The sequence below is a fragment of the Sinocyclocheilus rhinocerous genome, unplaced genomic scaffold, assembly GCF_001515625.1.
Source record: "Sinocyclocheilus rhinocerous isolate Xijiao unplaced genomic scaffold, SAMN03320098_v1.1 scaffold1152, whole genome shotgun sequence".
NCBI classification, from domain to species: Eukaryota; Metazoa; Chordata; class Actinopteri; order Cypriniformes; family Cyprinidae; genus Sinocyclocheilus; species Sinocyclocheilus rhinocerous.
The window spans coordinates 843,012-860,540 of NW_015625590.1; the positions used below are offsets into that span (position 1 = coordinate 843,012).

Sequence of the window (17,529 nt, forward strand, 5' to 3'; positions counted from 1 at the left end):
ACCACTTACACGGAGTCGCGCACAGCCGCATGCGTGAGCAGTCTTCACAAACAAAGCGCATGTCAGCATTTGAAATTGAAAGCAGCCTTCTGTTAGTGAGATTCATATTTTAAATATATAAGTCCACTGCATTCCAAACCACATAAATGGTGACTTCGTAGAGCATTTTTAAGGAAAATACAGACGGGCGAGACCGCACACTTCAAGTGTAACATCAAACAAAGCGTGCGTCTCTCACAGCGCATCCTGTGCAATGAAGCCCGCGAATATCCTTGTAATTGAAAGATTATTTTACAGAAGGTTCTAGTGGTGTATGTGTGTGAGGAATTGGAAGCAAGCAGAATACGGGTGTTTCTAAAGCAAACTTAGCGTCATCGCGCATCTGGTTAAAAACTAAGCTCATAATCGATTCTGAAATTCTCAGAATCTATCCAGAATCGTTCAAGAGAGAATCGCGATGCATCGATGGATCGATTTTTTTCTCCCACCCCTAATTTTGGCCGGTATAGACAAGTCCATGTTAAAAATCTGTACTATTTTTGTTTAAAAAAACACTTAACAGTTTTTGTGAATGTCATCAATGTGGTGGTCTTTAAGTAAATTTAGGCATCACAACTAGGGATGTGCGCGACGACTAATTTGACTGACGTTTAAACGAAAGTTTTGTATCCGACTAGTCGACTAGTCTAAAAGCAAGAAACCCCCAAAAGATGGTAAGAAAAAAACCCCTCTGTGCGTGCGTTTTTTTTTCTGTCGTGTAATCGACTATTGTTTTCAGTGTCGACTAGTAGGAGCTGTACCGTTTAGTCGACTAGTCGACTAGACCCGCACATCCCTAATCACAACATTATAATACACAGATTAGGGGTCGACCGATTATCGGCCTGGCCGATTATTGACACCGATATTAAGCATTTTTATGATTATCGGCATCGGTCATTTTCAAAACCGATTTGCCGATAAAATAACTTCATTTTGAAACACGCTATTTGGCTCTGATGCAGCCTGTCAGAACTCACCACTCTGTGGCCTAAAGACTAGTATCTGTAAATATTAAGCCGAAAAAATACTATTTAAATATGAATCCTGCACGTTCTGCGTGTCTCTGTGTAACTCTGTAGGTTTTGTTTTCTATACATGCAAAGTGTGCAACGCTTTCAGGTGATTTCAGCTTCTGTCGTCTCACTACATAAAGGACATAAATACATGAACAACATCTCCAGAACTGCTCTGACTCCCTCTGAGAGTCACTTCATGAGCATTTGACAGTTTCATTTGAGTAAAACTGCAGTGTTTCCCACAGACATCCCACTGCAAGGGCACCTTTTTTACTTTCCACTCAGGAACACTTGGCTTGCTCTCTCTCATGTCTTTTCGTCACTCTGTATCTCTCTTTTTTTTTGTCCCTCACACATACAGTGCACATAGGGATGATATAATTTGTACCTTGTAGAACTGGTTTAGTTTCAGGAAATCAGAAGGCAACCCAACATAGAACCAAAATTGTTTATTATACAAAAATAATATTGTTGAAATTAATAATTGAAATGTATTGATGATACCATGAACTGCATAGGCCCTACAAATTGTGAAATTATTAACTTTTAAATTGGCTGAATTGGAAAATGGAGCATTTTGGTTTCTGTCTTGAATTTCAATAGCTTCATGCTCAAGCCTGTAATTCGCCACACAACCGATTGTGGTCTGCTCAAAGTAGTTTATCCTCTCTTCAGTGAACCTGTATTGAATGTAGTCTGGGTCATATTTCCATTTACCTTGCGTAATTTTGTTCATGGTTTTTGAGGATGAAGACATGTCAAGCCACCTGACCATATTGATATTTGTGTAATTTGGCAATTTTTTACCAAGTGACAGCTGACAGGTATACTGTAGACAATTTTTTTTATTTATTAGATGTACACCAATTTTTAAATTTTCTCTTTGCTTTTAAATCTGACAAGCCTGTTTATTTTACCATCTGAACTGTGGTTGAATATGTTTAGTTTTATTATTTTTAATTAGCAATTGTTGCCAACCCATACTGGCGACCCTTTTTTGGGAGTTGAAAACCAATGCCATAGTGGACCTTAGTGAGGTCCCTATTTAGTTCTGTAAAAGGTACAAAAAGGTATTAATACGCTCATCCGGATCTCTGTGGTTTGTTCAGCGTGGTAGGTCAGGGAAGCAGGAGCATCTATTAACTGCAGTGTGTGCATGGCTGTCAGGCCCAAGCCTTTTTAAATTTTTTTATTGGCTTCGAATGTGACTAGCAACGGACACCCCCCTCAGAGGCGACGCCTCCTTTGGTTGCATTCTCTCCGCCCTCTGGTTAGCTGGAGCCTTTGCTACTGCATGATAAATCTGATGCTAAATTTAGAGGCTGTTTTTCTCGCATAGAGAGAGAGATTACTGGCAAAGAGTGAGAGTGAAAGACAGAGTAAGAGAGTGTGTTTGAGTGTTGCAGGCTTGCTATCCACAACAAATCCATTTGCAAAGAGACAACGTGTGTTTTTTTTTTTTTTCTCATGAGGGCTATGGTTGTCACTGATTTTCCATTGTGTGATTTATTTAGTTATTTTAATAGTATTGTTGCTTTATTTAGTTCACTTCCATTTAGGAGCACAGAATGTTGGCCAGGCCTTTATAATATGCATTTTTCCTTTTGCAAATCCCATCAGTGAGTTAAATTACACCTTGTCTTCTTTAAAAAGACAAAGTTAAAGAGGCTTTTTTGTAACTGATTGGATTCCAATTTGTCTCATTTGTCATTTTAGTCGACTTTTGAACTAACCTTTAATCTTGCATGCCCAGGTTTGCTAAGCATTTTTTCTTTTACTTGTTTGTTTGGCAGTAGTAGCGGTTCAGTTATGTAACGGTGAACTTGCAAAAGGCTGGGCTGCATATGCAGACGCAATCCCTACTTCAGGATTTAGCTTATCCCGTTCACTACGCAAGTCCCTGAGAAACCACTTACTTTGATTTTCCACGCTAATGCTGTGGGATTTCATTTGATCTTTAAAAGCAGATGGCACACCAACTACATCTAAGAACAAAACAAGTGCCATCTTCCTTTCATATTGACCAAAGACACAAATACACTTAGCGTTGCACGTAAGGCACTGCACGAATCAAAGCATCAAATGAAATTAGCCTTGAGCGCGACTGGTTAGCAACAGCTGTTAGCTTCAGCAGATGCACGCTAGGCTTTTGATGTAGCGTGAGAGGGTAAAGGGCAATGCTGGGTCTCTCTGAAGTATGCAGGGAGATGGGAACTTGCTGGGGACAATGCTGATACAGCTGAAACAACAGGAGGGACAGTGCGCTTGAGAGGACTGACCTGCTTTACTCCCCTGTCGCTACACCGACGCCAAAACAAACTCGCACCTTTTCAAGACTCAGTCAGTGTGCTGTGCTCTAATTCACAGGGGTCTCGGCTGACCTATTTTATACCATACTGTGTACGGCTGCAGTCATTTCAAGGGATTGTTCACCCAAAAATGAAAATGTCACCATTACAATAGCAGCCATTTTGTACCGTACAGTTTTCCAATTTTTTCGCTACTCCTCCTTCAAATTTTGTAAATAAAAATTGGCTCAGATGATCTTTGGACCGAGCTGCACAGAAATGATTGAACAGATTTTTGATATTCACTACCGTTCCCGAGAAATACCTCTCTGAAATTGACCATGCCAGAGCTTGTTGTGTTATGCTATTTAGCTTAGCATGCTAACTGGTTAGCATGCTAATTTCAGTGACATGCTAAGTCATGTGTTCATTTTCACAATGAAAGATCTCCTTAGCAGCCTCGGTATTTCACATCAACTGAGTGGCACAACTTGTAAAGCGACATTCCCCAAACCTTTCAGGTCGTGGGTTCAAGTCCCTTGTGGACCATGCCCAAACCGCAAGAGGTACTGTGGCTTGAAATGGTGTAAAATTCACTTCCATTTGAGACATTGTGCCTTTATAAGAATTACCTTATTTAAATACAAAACGCAGTTCATCAGGGCTCCAGACTAACATTTGAGAGCAGTGGCACCAGCGCCACTCAGTTCTACAGATGGTGGCGCCAGGAGCAGACTTGGTAGCGCTGGGGGTGGTGTGTGGGAGTATTAAAATATAGATCCGTTAATCATAAAATTACTATTGTTTTGCATTAATTAGTGCAGTTACTAATAATATTACACGTTAATTTCTTGTTTATTTTTCTTTTGTTTATTGTTTATACAGATTTGACAGTAAAGCACTAAGCTTGAGTTAAGATGCATACAAAATTTACTTTTATTAACAACAGTAACAGGTGCAAAATAAAATTTTTATATAGAAAATGTATACATTACACTCTTATTAAATGTACCATTATTCTTCTGCTATATGGAACTGACCAACTTGAGTGATTATGTGTGATTTAGTAGCAAATTGAAGAAAAGGTGTATTTTTTATTTTTATTTTTTTTGAGTTCATTCTCACCTGTACTTCCAATTTTTGTGTGCATTCTCTTTATGCTGTTTTTGCACTACTGGCTCTGCATTACTTTTGCTGCCCATTCGGGGCTTGGCACCGTGTCACTGCTTGCGGCTATATTTTAATTTATTTCTGTAATGGCAAAGCTGAATTTTCAGCGGTTATTTCTCCAGTCTTCAGAGTCACATGATCCTTCAGAAATCATAATACACTGATTTAGTGCTCAAGAAACATTTATCATCAATGTTGAAAATAGTTTATTGAAAACTGTGATGCATTTTTTCAGGATTCTTTAAATAAAGTTAAAAAGAACAGCATTTGTTTGAAATAAAAATCTTTTGTAACATTATAAATGTCTTAACTTTCACTTTTGACCAATTTAATGCATCCTTGCTAAAAAAACAACAACTTACTGACCACAAACTTTTGAATGGTAGTGTATTTAGTATAAATAACTTTATATTTACAATTACTACTGTCCCTGATGACAATTTCATTTTCGAGTGGAAGAGTGATGTCGCACCTTTATGGCAGTGATGTTTTTGAACACTGAAGTTTTTGCCCCACATGGCTTCGAATATGACATTAACTATTTTATTTGAAACTAGCAGAGCTCAAACAATCCCTTATTCAGCAGCAGATTTTTTATTTGGAATTCTCAGCCCAACTGTCATCATTTTCCTCTCGGTTTTTAAAATAAATCTCCTGCAGGCCCTCTCCTCTGGTGAACTTACGGAGGCCCATTAGGAGTGTCTCCCTGTTGGAGTTGCAAATGGTGCAGGCTTTTATTTTTGTCCCTGTCCTGGCTGATGTGTTTTGTTCTGAGACTGCTAGCTCTAAGATATTGATAGGTTTCTCTCTCTCTCTCTCTCTCTCTCTCTCTCTCTCTCTCTCTCCCTAAAAAAGCTCTTTGTATTCTGCTGTATGCTCAATTACACACTCATACAAGTTACAGCTTGGCAGGTAAAAGTCATAATCCACATTTCAGAACATTTAGGGTGTGTGTGGCGTAACTATTACATAACAAGTAATATTGTCTATATGTCTATGTATCTCATGATTCGACATACATAGTCAAAGCTGGAAGTATTGACTTTTAAATAAAGTTTGTACAGCTCTACAGTGAACCACACTTTATGGGCCTAACAATATGTGAGAATATAACATAGCAGTGACCTCCCTCTGTTGTTTCAGGAGGTATTTTTCCCATTCAGGTTCCTTACTGTACTTTTATGAAATAATATATTTTATGATTCATCCCTTGAATCATTATGAACTAGTATTGATTATAAGTATTTTAAAAAAGTTTATATGCATATTATTCAAAAGATAAAAAATTTAAAAAAGGAAATTAACACTTTAATTCAGCAAAGAAAACAGTAAACAGTGACAGTAAAGACATTTGTAATGTTACAAAAGATTTCTATTTCTGCTCTTTTGCAATTTCTGTTCCTCAAAGAATCCTGAAAAAAGTGAATAAGAGCTTACACAATAATATTAAGCAACACAAATGTTTTCAGCGTTGATGTCAATAAGAAATGTTTCTTGAGCACCAAATCAGCATATTAGAATGATTTCTAAAGGATCATGTGACACTGAAGACTGGAGTAATGACTGCTGAATATTCAGTAGATTTTAAATTATATGAAAATAGAAATTATTTTAAATTAAGAACAATTTACACTATTACATTTCTTAGTGTTTCAAATAGGCTTGCCGCGATAGAAGTTGCTGACGGTGGTACCGGTGTTAAGCCACAACACCGGTTATGTCACTTGCCCACCGACCCCCACCGTCATTTAGATTTTTTATCAAATATATATATATATAATTTTTTATATTTGTAATTAATAGAAATCATTTAGTTCAGTAAAAGAACAGACACTACAATTAAAAACTTAACGCGGCTGCTCAATGCAGCATGCCAAACAACAGAGGGGAAATTCAAACAAACTAAAAACGAACAATTGCTTTACGGCGAATTGTCGCTATTTGAAAGTGAAAGTAAAATGCGCACGCAGCTTTTACAAGCTATTTAAAAGCGAAGGAAAGCAAGGAAAAGAGGGAACACCCCCGCCCCCACGGTGATACCGGTATTACCGGTGTTGTCACACGTCGATTAACTGGTGGGAAAATTTCCTCACCGTCACAACCCTACAACACATACAAACTCACACATGCATTTGTGTTATAGGCAAATATGGGAAGGCATTAATTGATAAATTAGGCATAAATTAATTCAGCATTTTTTTTCTTCACTGATTTAATATTTCGATTTAAACATTAAATTACAGTGTATAGCTGTATAATAAAATTATTCAAATATAAGCATCATACTTGAGCGCTATAAATGACCAATTTTATGAATTATAGATGTAAATGTATGCAATGTGAATGAAAATGTAGACACTTTTGAGGGGCATATTTGTTATTAATAGTATGGACATCACAGCTAAAATTTAGTGCGGTGGCACACAGGGCCAAGTGTTGTGCTTTCCAGCAGTACTAATTACTCAAAGACCCTGATGCAGCGATACAATAAATCACAATCATTTATCTGTGGCTAGTGTCTGTGATGAATAATTAAGCTAGTTATTAGTAAAATGAACAGCACATTAATTACCCATAGGCCTCAGTGGTTAAAGGTTGCGTCTCGCTGAATATGAAGGCAGCTCTTGGGTGGCGGTTCCTTTTGACGTATTATGTCTGGAGCTCGTGTTCTAGGCTTCGGGTCTTTAACCTCCTTAGTTAGAGGAGTTCAGAGTGAAACGTGCGGCTTGTTGGTAATCGGCAGAATAATTGGCAATCAATTATGAATGAAATGGAGCCTCTGAACATACAGGCTTGCTCATCTCTACATCAAATTTTAATGATCAATCACAAGCAGCCGTGAGAGTCCAGTGGAAATCTCTTATGTTTCACAGGGTGTTACAGTAGCTGACCCTGCAATCCTTGGGTCTCAGAGATTCTTGACTCTGTTTTGCCTTGTGATGATCTGCTGTCAGACCATCTTAACAATAAATGGTTTATTAAATCAGACTTGTTTCTGACAGCTCTGTACCTCATACAAACCCTCTGCTGCCAACCTTATGCAAAATTAAATCAAATACAGTGTTTTGTGGCTTGTGTGCCTGTTATCTTCCATATACTGGAAATATGTGTGTGTGTACATATAAGGCATGTGCAATGTTTTAATATAAGAGATTTAAAAAAATTTTTTTTTTTAATCAGTCGATGGTTGTTTGGATGTTTAATTGTGCGTGCTCATTTCCTCTAAATTTACCATTCATGTATTTATGGATTTATTTATTTATGCAGATGTGCATTTAATTTTTTTCCCAATACAATAGCAAGCATAAATTTTGTCATGCTGCATTTTAAACTAAGGGCTATTGGATGTTTAAATGATGAAGGACAAGTGCTTTGATATGTCCCACCCCAGCTTTTTGTTTCAATAGAAGTATGTCAACACAGGAATTGTATATAACACAGGCTGTTTTTGCCGGAGTTCTCAATTGCCAGAACAAATTTTCCCCCTTTTGCCTGTCGGTAGAGACGCACCTACATTCATAAGCCTGAATGCTGAAACGAAAAAGCAGTTAATAATGTAATATAGGATGAGAACTGAAGGTGATCGATGGGTCTGCTCACTTCTTTGCCAATTCTCTGGGCCTGGAGGTGTACAATATCAACTCCTTGCAGTGCGCATGGGCCATGTGACCGTGGTTGCTACGTTACTGTGTTCGACTGCAGGTATACTTCCCTAATGGGAAGACCCTTGGAGCAAATAAGTGCCACATCAAGTCAGTTAACAATCAATGCTGGATCCCGAAAAATATCAGCCAAGATCTGAAATCACTAAGTCTGAATGCAGACGATACGCTTAATAGTGTTAAATGTGAGAAGGAATGGTGAATATACACTTGGCTCAAGTCCGAGTGGTTTCTTAAATAATAACATCATTAAAGGAATCGCATCATCATTCTAAAGCAATCATAAGAGCCGTTTTAGCTCCTAGTAATGCTGAGATATGACACCCATACCGGGAAGTCCTCGGTGGATGGTCAATGCATTGTGTGTAATGGGAAAGTTATGAGGATGAATGTTTGAGGAAGAGTGGGCTACTGCAGGAGAATATAGATATAGTGTTCCCACTGACCATACAGCTCGGATGTAAATGTCTGCTTGAGAGCAGTTATCCATCCATCCATTCTTCTGGCACACACTTAACCGCGGCTTCGCTGTTGAGTCGAGAGCAGCTGATGCCAATAGCCTGGGGCGCTCTGATCAGTGTCATAGGTGAATAATTATAACTAATGGGTTTTTACCTTCAGGGTTCGACATATTTGGTAACAATTGACAGAGTAAATGGTTATATGGAAGCGTGAAGAGCTGGGATTGTGCTTTCTTAAATGGTCAGTATTGGCCAGTTCATTGAGTTAATTGATGCAGCGAAAGCAGTACGTTTTGCAAAATGCTTTTCATGCAATGGAAATTTGGTGCATACTACTAAGTAAACATGCTTTTTTTTTTTTTATTGGACTGGGACCTTCTGCCGGTCTCAAATAAGGAACAGCTAACATCAGGTAATAGCTGCAGCATAATAATACCATTTATGCTGTATGTACCCATTACTATGTGCATTTAATTAATTTGATCAGTTTTTTTTTTTCTGCTAGTCTACTTCAACTTCTTCCAATTTGTATTTTTTTTAAATCAAATTATTTAATCTCTTGCATATTAAAGTAACTTTAAAGTCCCCCTGTAGTCAAATATTTTATCCCTTAAAACTTATCTTTGATCATCCAGCAAGGGTGTTGATTAATAGATTGGCACATGGTTTGTCTAAAAACGTATTAAAAACACCACATAGACAAATAAACAACATAAAAAACTAGATTTTCACTACAGGGGGACTTTAAAACCAACTGGCTAAAGATGCAGGATTAAATTCCTTTGGTTATTAAAATGTATTCTCAAAACTGTGCACAACTTTTTCCAAATTTTCTTTATTTTCTTTAGAAAAAAATATATTTTTTGTTTTAATGAATTTGATCAATTTGATTTATTTTAATAACTTTACATCAGAGCCAATTTCTGTTGATCTAAAAATGCAAACTTAAATTGTTTTGGGTATTAAAATTTGTTTTCAAATCTACTATTTATTGTAAACAAAGACTGTGTACGACTGCAAAAACAAAGACTGCAGTACATTTAATTTGGGGCAGCTAATGTCATAGTCAGTTACATCATCGTTTTTTATTGGTGGCACAGGTCAGGATGTAAGAATACCCATCTAAAACTTCCATATTCATGCTTGTAGGATGATTTTGCAGTATTATCATCACAGTGCACCGATTTGTGTCTTCATCCGTGCTCCTCTCTCCGTTCTTAGAGATCCCTGCTGTGCCAATGTTCCCCACAGCTGTGGCCCCTCTGCCCTGCAGTAGATTTGGGCCTGCTGGCCCTCTCTTAATGGCTGTGAGCAGTAGGGGAGATGGGCCGCTCGGGGGGCACTTGTTTGTTGATTGGCGACAGCAGTGCAGCCATTGTTTCCACAGCTGCCTCGGTCGAGGTTTCAATGTTCTTGATTCAACCTTGGGGAGTCAGGGCCGTTTGATGCGTCCTCCAAATGTAGACATGGCCAGGCCAAATACAGCCTGCTGTCCTTTATTACTCACTTAGAAGTGGACAGCATGGCCAAAATCGTATATCACATCATGATTTGATCATTTTTGGTAGAAACTCAAGCTGTGAATATTTATATAGACTATATATAGTCTTGTAATATCTATTTTTCTATAATCTAGTGACTTAATTTTATTTATTGGAACTTGATGGATGCAATCAAAAGATAAGATCATTCTTAAATAAGTCTGGCATCAGTGCAAAAACAGCTTCACATTATGTAAGCACTGAGTTGAAAACAACATTCATAGCGGTAATATATTAAATATGACTTGATTCTTCCCCTTTCCCCTACCCCTCCGTTTCGCGCGTTCACGTGAAGGGGTAGGGGTGTCTCAATTCTCTTTTGGTTGGAGGGGTAGGGGAAGGGCCAGATAGCCCTTCAAACGAAGATTTTTCGGGACCACACTTCAAACGAAGGGGTATGAATTATCTCAGCGTAAACCGGCTTCAGCGGCAACATGGCTGCCCGAGCGAACAAAAAGACACATAAATGTAAGCATTTTTGGCATTAATAAAGATTTTAACGAAAAGTAATCATTTGTTTTATGTTGCATTCAATCGTGAGTTCATATTACGGTCATGTTACTCAAAGAAATGTTTGCAAAAAATCGCTAATATTTGCTAACTAACGTCATATCATTACAGACTGCACGATAGTGCCACATCATATTTTCATGTCTGATCAGGGCGATAACCACCGTAGACATTGAGGGGGGCTAGTCCCCCCATGAATTCTGTTTTAATGCTGCAAATTGAGATGAACAAAGTAAAACGGAGTGTTTCTTAATGCAGTGCGTCAAAACTAAATTGCTCCCATTATAAACAATGAATCTACACTTGATCTTAGCCAAAAGGCCGAGAAGCAATAATAAACAATGAATCTATAATGGAAATGCTCAGTTTGCTTGTCAGATTTTTAAAAGTTGCATCACAGATATAATGCAGTAAAAAAATGGTACAGCAGAATCTCTCGTTATAGTCAGTCATACCACCCAGGCACTTCTTATTCCGGAGACTTAACAATATTACTCTTGTATATTTTGCTTTGAGAGTGTTGGAGTTTGAGCAGAAATGTGGTTTACTGTACGTGCTGCTGGGATGGATGTAGTTTAAAAGCTCTTTACAGCCCAAATTCCAGTTCCAATTCTTCCGTTTTGAACCGAGCAAACAAACAACAGCTTGCTATCCTGATTCAGGCCTAAATTGGTAAACAACCAAGTTCAGTTGTGCTTGTTCTATTGAAGTAGACACCCTACTGAGAGCTCCTGACTGAACCTGAAAGTTTAGGAACTCTCGTCTCCTCCAGCATCTATTGCTTTGTGTTTGATCAAACCTTGAAAAGCTACAATGAATGTACAGTTTCAGAGTGAATTCATATTCTGCAATTTGGCCCGAAAGCATTTGAGAGTTAAATTTATTTTAGCAACAATAAAGCTACCTCGAAACCACGTCTCTAAACGAAAGCTTGTGCATTTTTCTACAGTTTTATCGAACAGGAATATCACATCTCACCCCTGCATCTATCTTTTTTTGTGCTTTTACAGCTCCAGTTCTCATGCCGTTCCGCAGCACATGCTGCACGTCTTCCCAAATCCCAGCGCTTAGCCGCCTGCCGTGAAAACCACTCTCAAAGTCCCCGTCCCTTCCCTCACACAAGCTTTTATTTGAACATGCTTTTACCATTCATCAGAGTGTGAAGCCAGAGATCACAGCCTCTCTCTGAGGACAGGACATAAAGGGGAAGTTTACTTGTGGAACATCAGCAGATAAAAAAAAAAGAAAGGGAAAAGTAGACACCGACACTTGAACTTATGATTGGCACCTTTGACGAGGTTTGAGTCGAGTTGACGGTGTGCATCCATAACCATAAAAGATATTGAACGGTTGATGTTGTGTTTATGAGCGCATAGCTCAGAGAGGCAGCTGTCCTCAGAGTTGCACCATTGAGTAACACAGCAAAGATTAATTGCCCACGATAGACAGTAAATGATACTTGATTTATGGCTCATTATATACGCTGCTGTGCGGCTCATAGTATTACATACTGGGCTTTTAATACTGCCGTGTCTATCAAAAGAGCCAGGCTTATGAATACGGGAGCTGAGAAATTATACAAAAGTAATTAACATGGAAAGACCACCGCTTTATAAACGATCTCGCCATTAATTTGGCCCACCTGTGGTTCTGTTGCAGACAGGGTTACTGGCAGTCGAGGGACAGTTGCAAGAGATTACAGGGGAGTGATAAACTAAATAAAGGTGGTGTATTTTCCTGTTGTATTTATAAATGGAGGCTGACAGGGTCTTAGTCACTCCGCCATTTATGTGGCGCCAAAACAGAGGAAACGACTTTTATTACAGGACACATTTTAAGATATCAATGAAAAAAGTTTTGTCTTTCATTTTTTTTTTTTTTTTGGCTAGGGAAGTAGCTTATTTCTCATGGGCGATTATATTTGTTCCACTGTGTTTTTTATGTGTGCAATAAATGTCCTCACAATTCATTGATGCATGAATTTCAACATAACCGTGTAACTGATGCAAATGCTTGAAAAGAGATAAAAACGATGTAAAATGATCAAGTTTTTGGTATTAATCACCAACTCGCATTATAAAAATTGCGGTAAACATTGAATCTTCAGCCCTCGAAGAGCCTGAGCCTGTCAATCTTGGCTCAGCAGTCTATTTTAAGAAGGCTCTTGTTGTGAAGCAACACTGTCCCTAATGTATCCTTTTGTCCACAACCAGTCATTACTGCCACTGTCACCTTCTGAGAGCTGTTCACTCCCTCCACACCAGGGTTAAGGGCTAGACTACTTTTGACCCACAGAGCATGTGCTCGCAATGGTTGATAGGCGATGATCTTAAACTGGTGCAGACCATTTTCACTGGTTGCTATCTCACCCTTGAAATGTGAAATCTCTCATCTCACCCCCATTTTTTAAGGCATTCTTTGCCCAAGTTCTAGTGATTCCTGAAATCTGTGTCTAGGGCTTCAGGTAGGGCTGTAAAACCCTCATCCTTAGTGTGTTCCTACTCCTAGTGCTTTTTTCCGGAGGCTGTAAGGATGTGTGAGGGTTTAGCAGAGATGTTGGCTAAGTGATGTGGGGTGTACAGAGACCTGTGAACTTGGCTCTTTCTTTCTTTTTTTTTTACCCTTGTTTATTTATTTCTATATAATTTTTAGCTACATTGTCTAAAGTTTATACACAAACACATCTATTATTATATTATATTATAATATCTAAATGTGTGGGGTCAGTAATTTTTTTAATGTAAATTAGTACTTTTATTCAGCAAGACTGCATTAAATGTTCAAAAATGACAGTAATTACATTTACAGTGTTTCAAAAGATTTCTATTTCAAATAAATGCTGTTCTTTTGAACTTTCTATTCATTATAGAATCTTGATAAAAAGTCAGTCATGGTTTCTACAAAATACTGTTTTCAACATTGATAATAATAAGAAATGTTTCTTGAGCATCAAATCAGCATATCAGAATGATTTCTGAAGGATCATGTGACACTGAAGACTGGAGTAATGACTGCTGAAAATTCAGCATTGCAATCACAGGAATAAATTACAAATATATTAAAATATAAAACAGCCAATTTAAATTGTAAAAATAATATTTCACAGTATTACTACTTTAACTGTATTTTGATCAAATTATTAATATATTAATATATTATTGTTTTTTTATGTGAATCTTGACTTGAAAAAACATTTTAACTTGATCTTTTACTGCGCTTTAGTTCTTAAATGCTTGGAGACAAAAAAAACAACCTGAAAAAAACTGAGCTAGTGAGAATCTGAGTCATTTTTGCAAAACAAGCTCCTAATTCGCCCGTTTACTTTACCTTGATTTGGACGATTCTCAGCTATGGTCTGTCTCTCATTTTTGACATTTAGTGGGTGCTTGATAGCTTTTCTTTTTCACTTCCTTTTGGATGAGGTGACTGAGGGGAAGGCTACCTCCTGTGCTTCTGGCTGATGTCTCTGTCTCTCTTTCTCTCTCATACTGTTAGTGGAATCAAGGGCAATGCCACAGATGAGGAGGAGACATGCTAAAAGTAGCCGCCACTGATCACTGAGAGTGAAAGTGGAGTACCCCCTACGCACCTTTAATCTCACTCACTTGTTCTCTCTCCCTCTATCCCTAGCTCTCTCTCTCTTTCTATCCTCTGACTTTGATTACAGGTCTCCAGTAGTGACAGAGCATGCGGTGGAGACCAGGTCTGCAATGGGCTGCACTTACTCTCTACTGGAAAATCCAGTTTAAACTAGTAGCTGTGTGCAAGCTGGTCATTAGCTAGTTGAAGTTGGTCATTATGGTAGTCCAAGCTGGTTAACCAGCTACCAAGATGGTCTGGAACAGCTAGAAACCAGCTACCAGTTAAGGTTAGATTTTCCCATAGGACTCTCTCCCAATTCTCTTCCTGTGGCTCTTCGGTCTAACCACACATCCTGAGGGATGCAAGGCTCTCCAGCCTTAAACTAGAGAAGACTGTGTGTTTGCCAAGCCACGGGCATCACTTTAGCCAGACTGAAAAATGCAGCCTCTCTTGGTTGGCATTTTTTGGCCTTTATTGCCCGACAAACAATAGCTGACCTCTTTAAAATGATTTACAATGCAGCCTTCAACTTAATACTTACAAATAGAGGATAGCGAATGGACCATTTTAATCAGGCTGTCTTTTTTATGATTGTTTTATTTAGCATTTTTTAAGCAGGTCATTATTTAATTTGTCCTTGTCTTGGACTGGGTTTGTGGCTAATCAGTGAGTTATCCATGGTGCACTTCAAATTTATTCTCCTCAGCAGTGCACAGGCATTTTTCACGTTAAGTAAAATGCTAATGTGGAGTAGTAAAATGAGAGATTGTAGGGCTGTCGAATTCCGCCAGTCCATTATCATTAGGTTGGAATGCTTTTCGATTTTCTCTGTCAGTTCATTTAGTTCTGCATAATAACAAATAGACAGCATTTCCTGTGATTCCACAACAGCGGCTCTACTTCAAAAACAGCTGGGGGAAGATTTACAACCTATGTTTACCAGTTACATTATGCTTTCCCTTTCACCTATTACTTTCTCTGAGTTTCAATGGCAAAAGAAGCCAACAAAATGGATCTCGCACAAATTGTACCTGTTTATTCGACAGCTAAATGTGAGAGAGAGAGAGCGTGGTGACAGCTCATGATTTATTCAGTAATTGTCAGTGTTGTTTATTTAAACTGTCGTAGCATTTCCTCAAGTCACAGGATTTGCTATGTGAATGTTGCAGCTAACTGTAAAGTTGTCTGTCAGTGTTATGCGTCTGATGATGCGACTCCTCCGCCAATCAGTGTTTCCGTGCATTCTGACAAACCCCTGCCAAAGATCGCGGAGCTCCCCCATAGAGCTACCTTAATTTTCCTGTCTACAAAATATACCTTCAGGTTTGATTGACATTCCCTTAAATGTCTTTTTTTCAGCCAGTTAAAGTAGTCCGCTGATGCTGCCTGTATGATTGGCCTTTTTCTCGATTTTCTCAACCAGAATTCAAACAGCATTTACTATATTAACTGCTCTGAATAGATAAACTGCATCTTTGTCCTGCAAGAAAGATGAAGTGTAAACATAAATGAATTTTGTGGAATAAGCAAAGGGCTATGTTAATTTAGTATGAAATTAAAATTCACCATATTTGCTTTTTTTTCCCAGCAAGAATGCATTAAATTCAAAAGTGATAGCAAAGACTTTTGTTACAAAAAGAAAAAAATCTATTTTTCAAGAATCCTGAAAATTTATCAGTTTCCACAAATATTAAGCAGCACAACTGTTTTCAACTTTGATGATAAAAATAATAAGTGCTTCTTGAGCACCAAATCAGCATATTAGAATGGTTTCTGAAGGATGATGTGACTGGAGTTGTAACATTTAAAATATATAAAAATAGAAAACAGATATTTTAAATTCCAATAATATTTCACAGTTTTTTTTAAGTGTATATTTGATTAAATAAATCCAGCCTTTTTCATAATCCATTCAATTCCCAGTATGCCCTTTTTTCTGTTGATTTATTTTTTTACTTGTAAACACGCCTGGCCACACAGTATGACCTCTAACTTTAATGTTCATGAAGGTTTATAGGTTGATGACTGTTGGTGTGAGAATGAGTATAGTGCTGTGACCAGCAGGTGAAATGAAGCCGCCTGGAGGCTTGCAGAGAACTTACTGGCTGTCTTTGCTGTAGTGCTTGCTGGTTAACCTCCTCCATGCCTGTAAGCCGGAAGTCTACTATAGGAGTTAATTGAACACAGCTTTGCTCTAGTCACATTAAAAACCAGGAGGGAGTGAATGGGGTGAGAGCAGACAGAGGGAGTCCAGAAGTTTAGGCTAGCTCATACAAAACGGTTGCTGTCTTACACACGACAATCTTTCCACTTTTCGCAGTGGCAATTATGTCTTTGTCAGCCCGCATTATATTGGTAGGTGCTCATTTCTAGTTGGCCTTCCTGTTTGCATGTTTATATGGAAGGCCGCAGGAGAGGCTCTGCAGAATTCAGCTAGTATATTACCTAAGTGATTCCTGTTAGTCCTGTAGCACTCACTTGCACATCTGCTTCTCAAATCAATGTCTGCAAGGCACGAGTGACCTGTGCCATTGAAGCATCAATACACCTCTGTGCCTGCTTAGCATCTGATCTGGCCTGTGCCTGCTTGGCAGCTCTCTCGGTGTCTTAGTGAGATTAAAATGGGGATCATGTTTGAGTTCGCTTCAGCAGGGAGGAGACTTCAGGTGACATGTTTCACCTTTCTCAGGCAGTTATGAACTCAATTTTACATGGCTCTATCTAAACCGATGATAGGTTTGCCCTCTACCGTAACACATAAAGTGTGAGGCTTTTAAATGGTGAACACCAAAGTCTTCTTTCTGGGGATGTTGATTCTGGTGTGGTTCTTGTAGTGTAGACATTTAATAAAACAACTTTGTCGGGCTAGACACAAAATTTTGTTTGCCGGGAATGAAAACAAGGCTCTGAGGGATAGAAGTACAGTATAATCTGTTCACCATGTCATAGTGTTGTGTACACAGTTGTCAATCATTCAACTGATGAAACACTGAAAATGCAATACATCAATACAGTGTGTGTATATATATATATATATTCACAAGTAAAGTAACTTATTTAATGTATTGTTTGGATAATTAATTAACCTTTTAAATATGTTGTCTGAGAACTGCATTGCCCAAAACTGATGAAATTACATTTGCAGCCATTTAGATCACAAAATAATAATGTGCAAATATAATGACATAAATAAACACAACAGTTAAAGGGGTCATATGATGTTGCTAAAAAGAACATTATTTTGTGTATTTGGTGTA

The 17,529-nt window shown here is 38.2% G+C and overlaps 1 protein-coding gene across 3 annotated transcripts in view; it reads left to right on the top strand.

Annotated features, from left to right (window-relative positions):
* The window catches only part of LOC107756416 (RNA-binding protein Musashi homolog 2-like), a 91,686-nt gene that overhangs the window by 28,345 nt on the left and 45,812 nt on the right, over nt 1-17,529 (top strand). Inside the window, exon 6 of one of the 3 annotated variants that reach the window (XM_016573522.1) lies at nt 11,701-12,621. The exons of the other annotated variants lie outside the window; for them this stretch is intronic. Within the exon in view, the coding sequence (XP_016429008.1) occupies nt 11,701-11,853 (153 nt within the window). The 3' untranslated portion in view covers nt 11,854-12,621. Of the gene's footprint in view, nt 1-11,700; nt 12,622-17,529 lie in introns of those variants that run through there. 3 annotated transcript variants of the gene reach the window in all.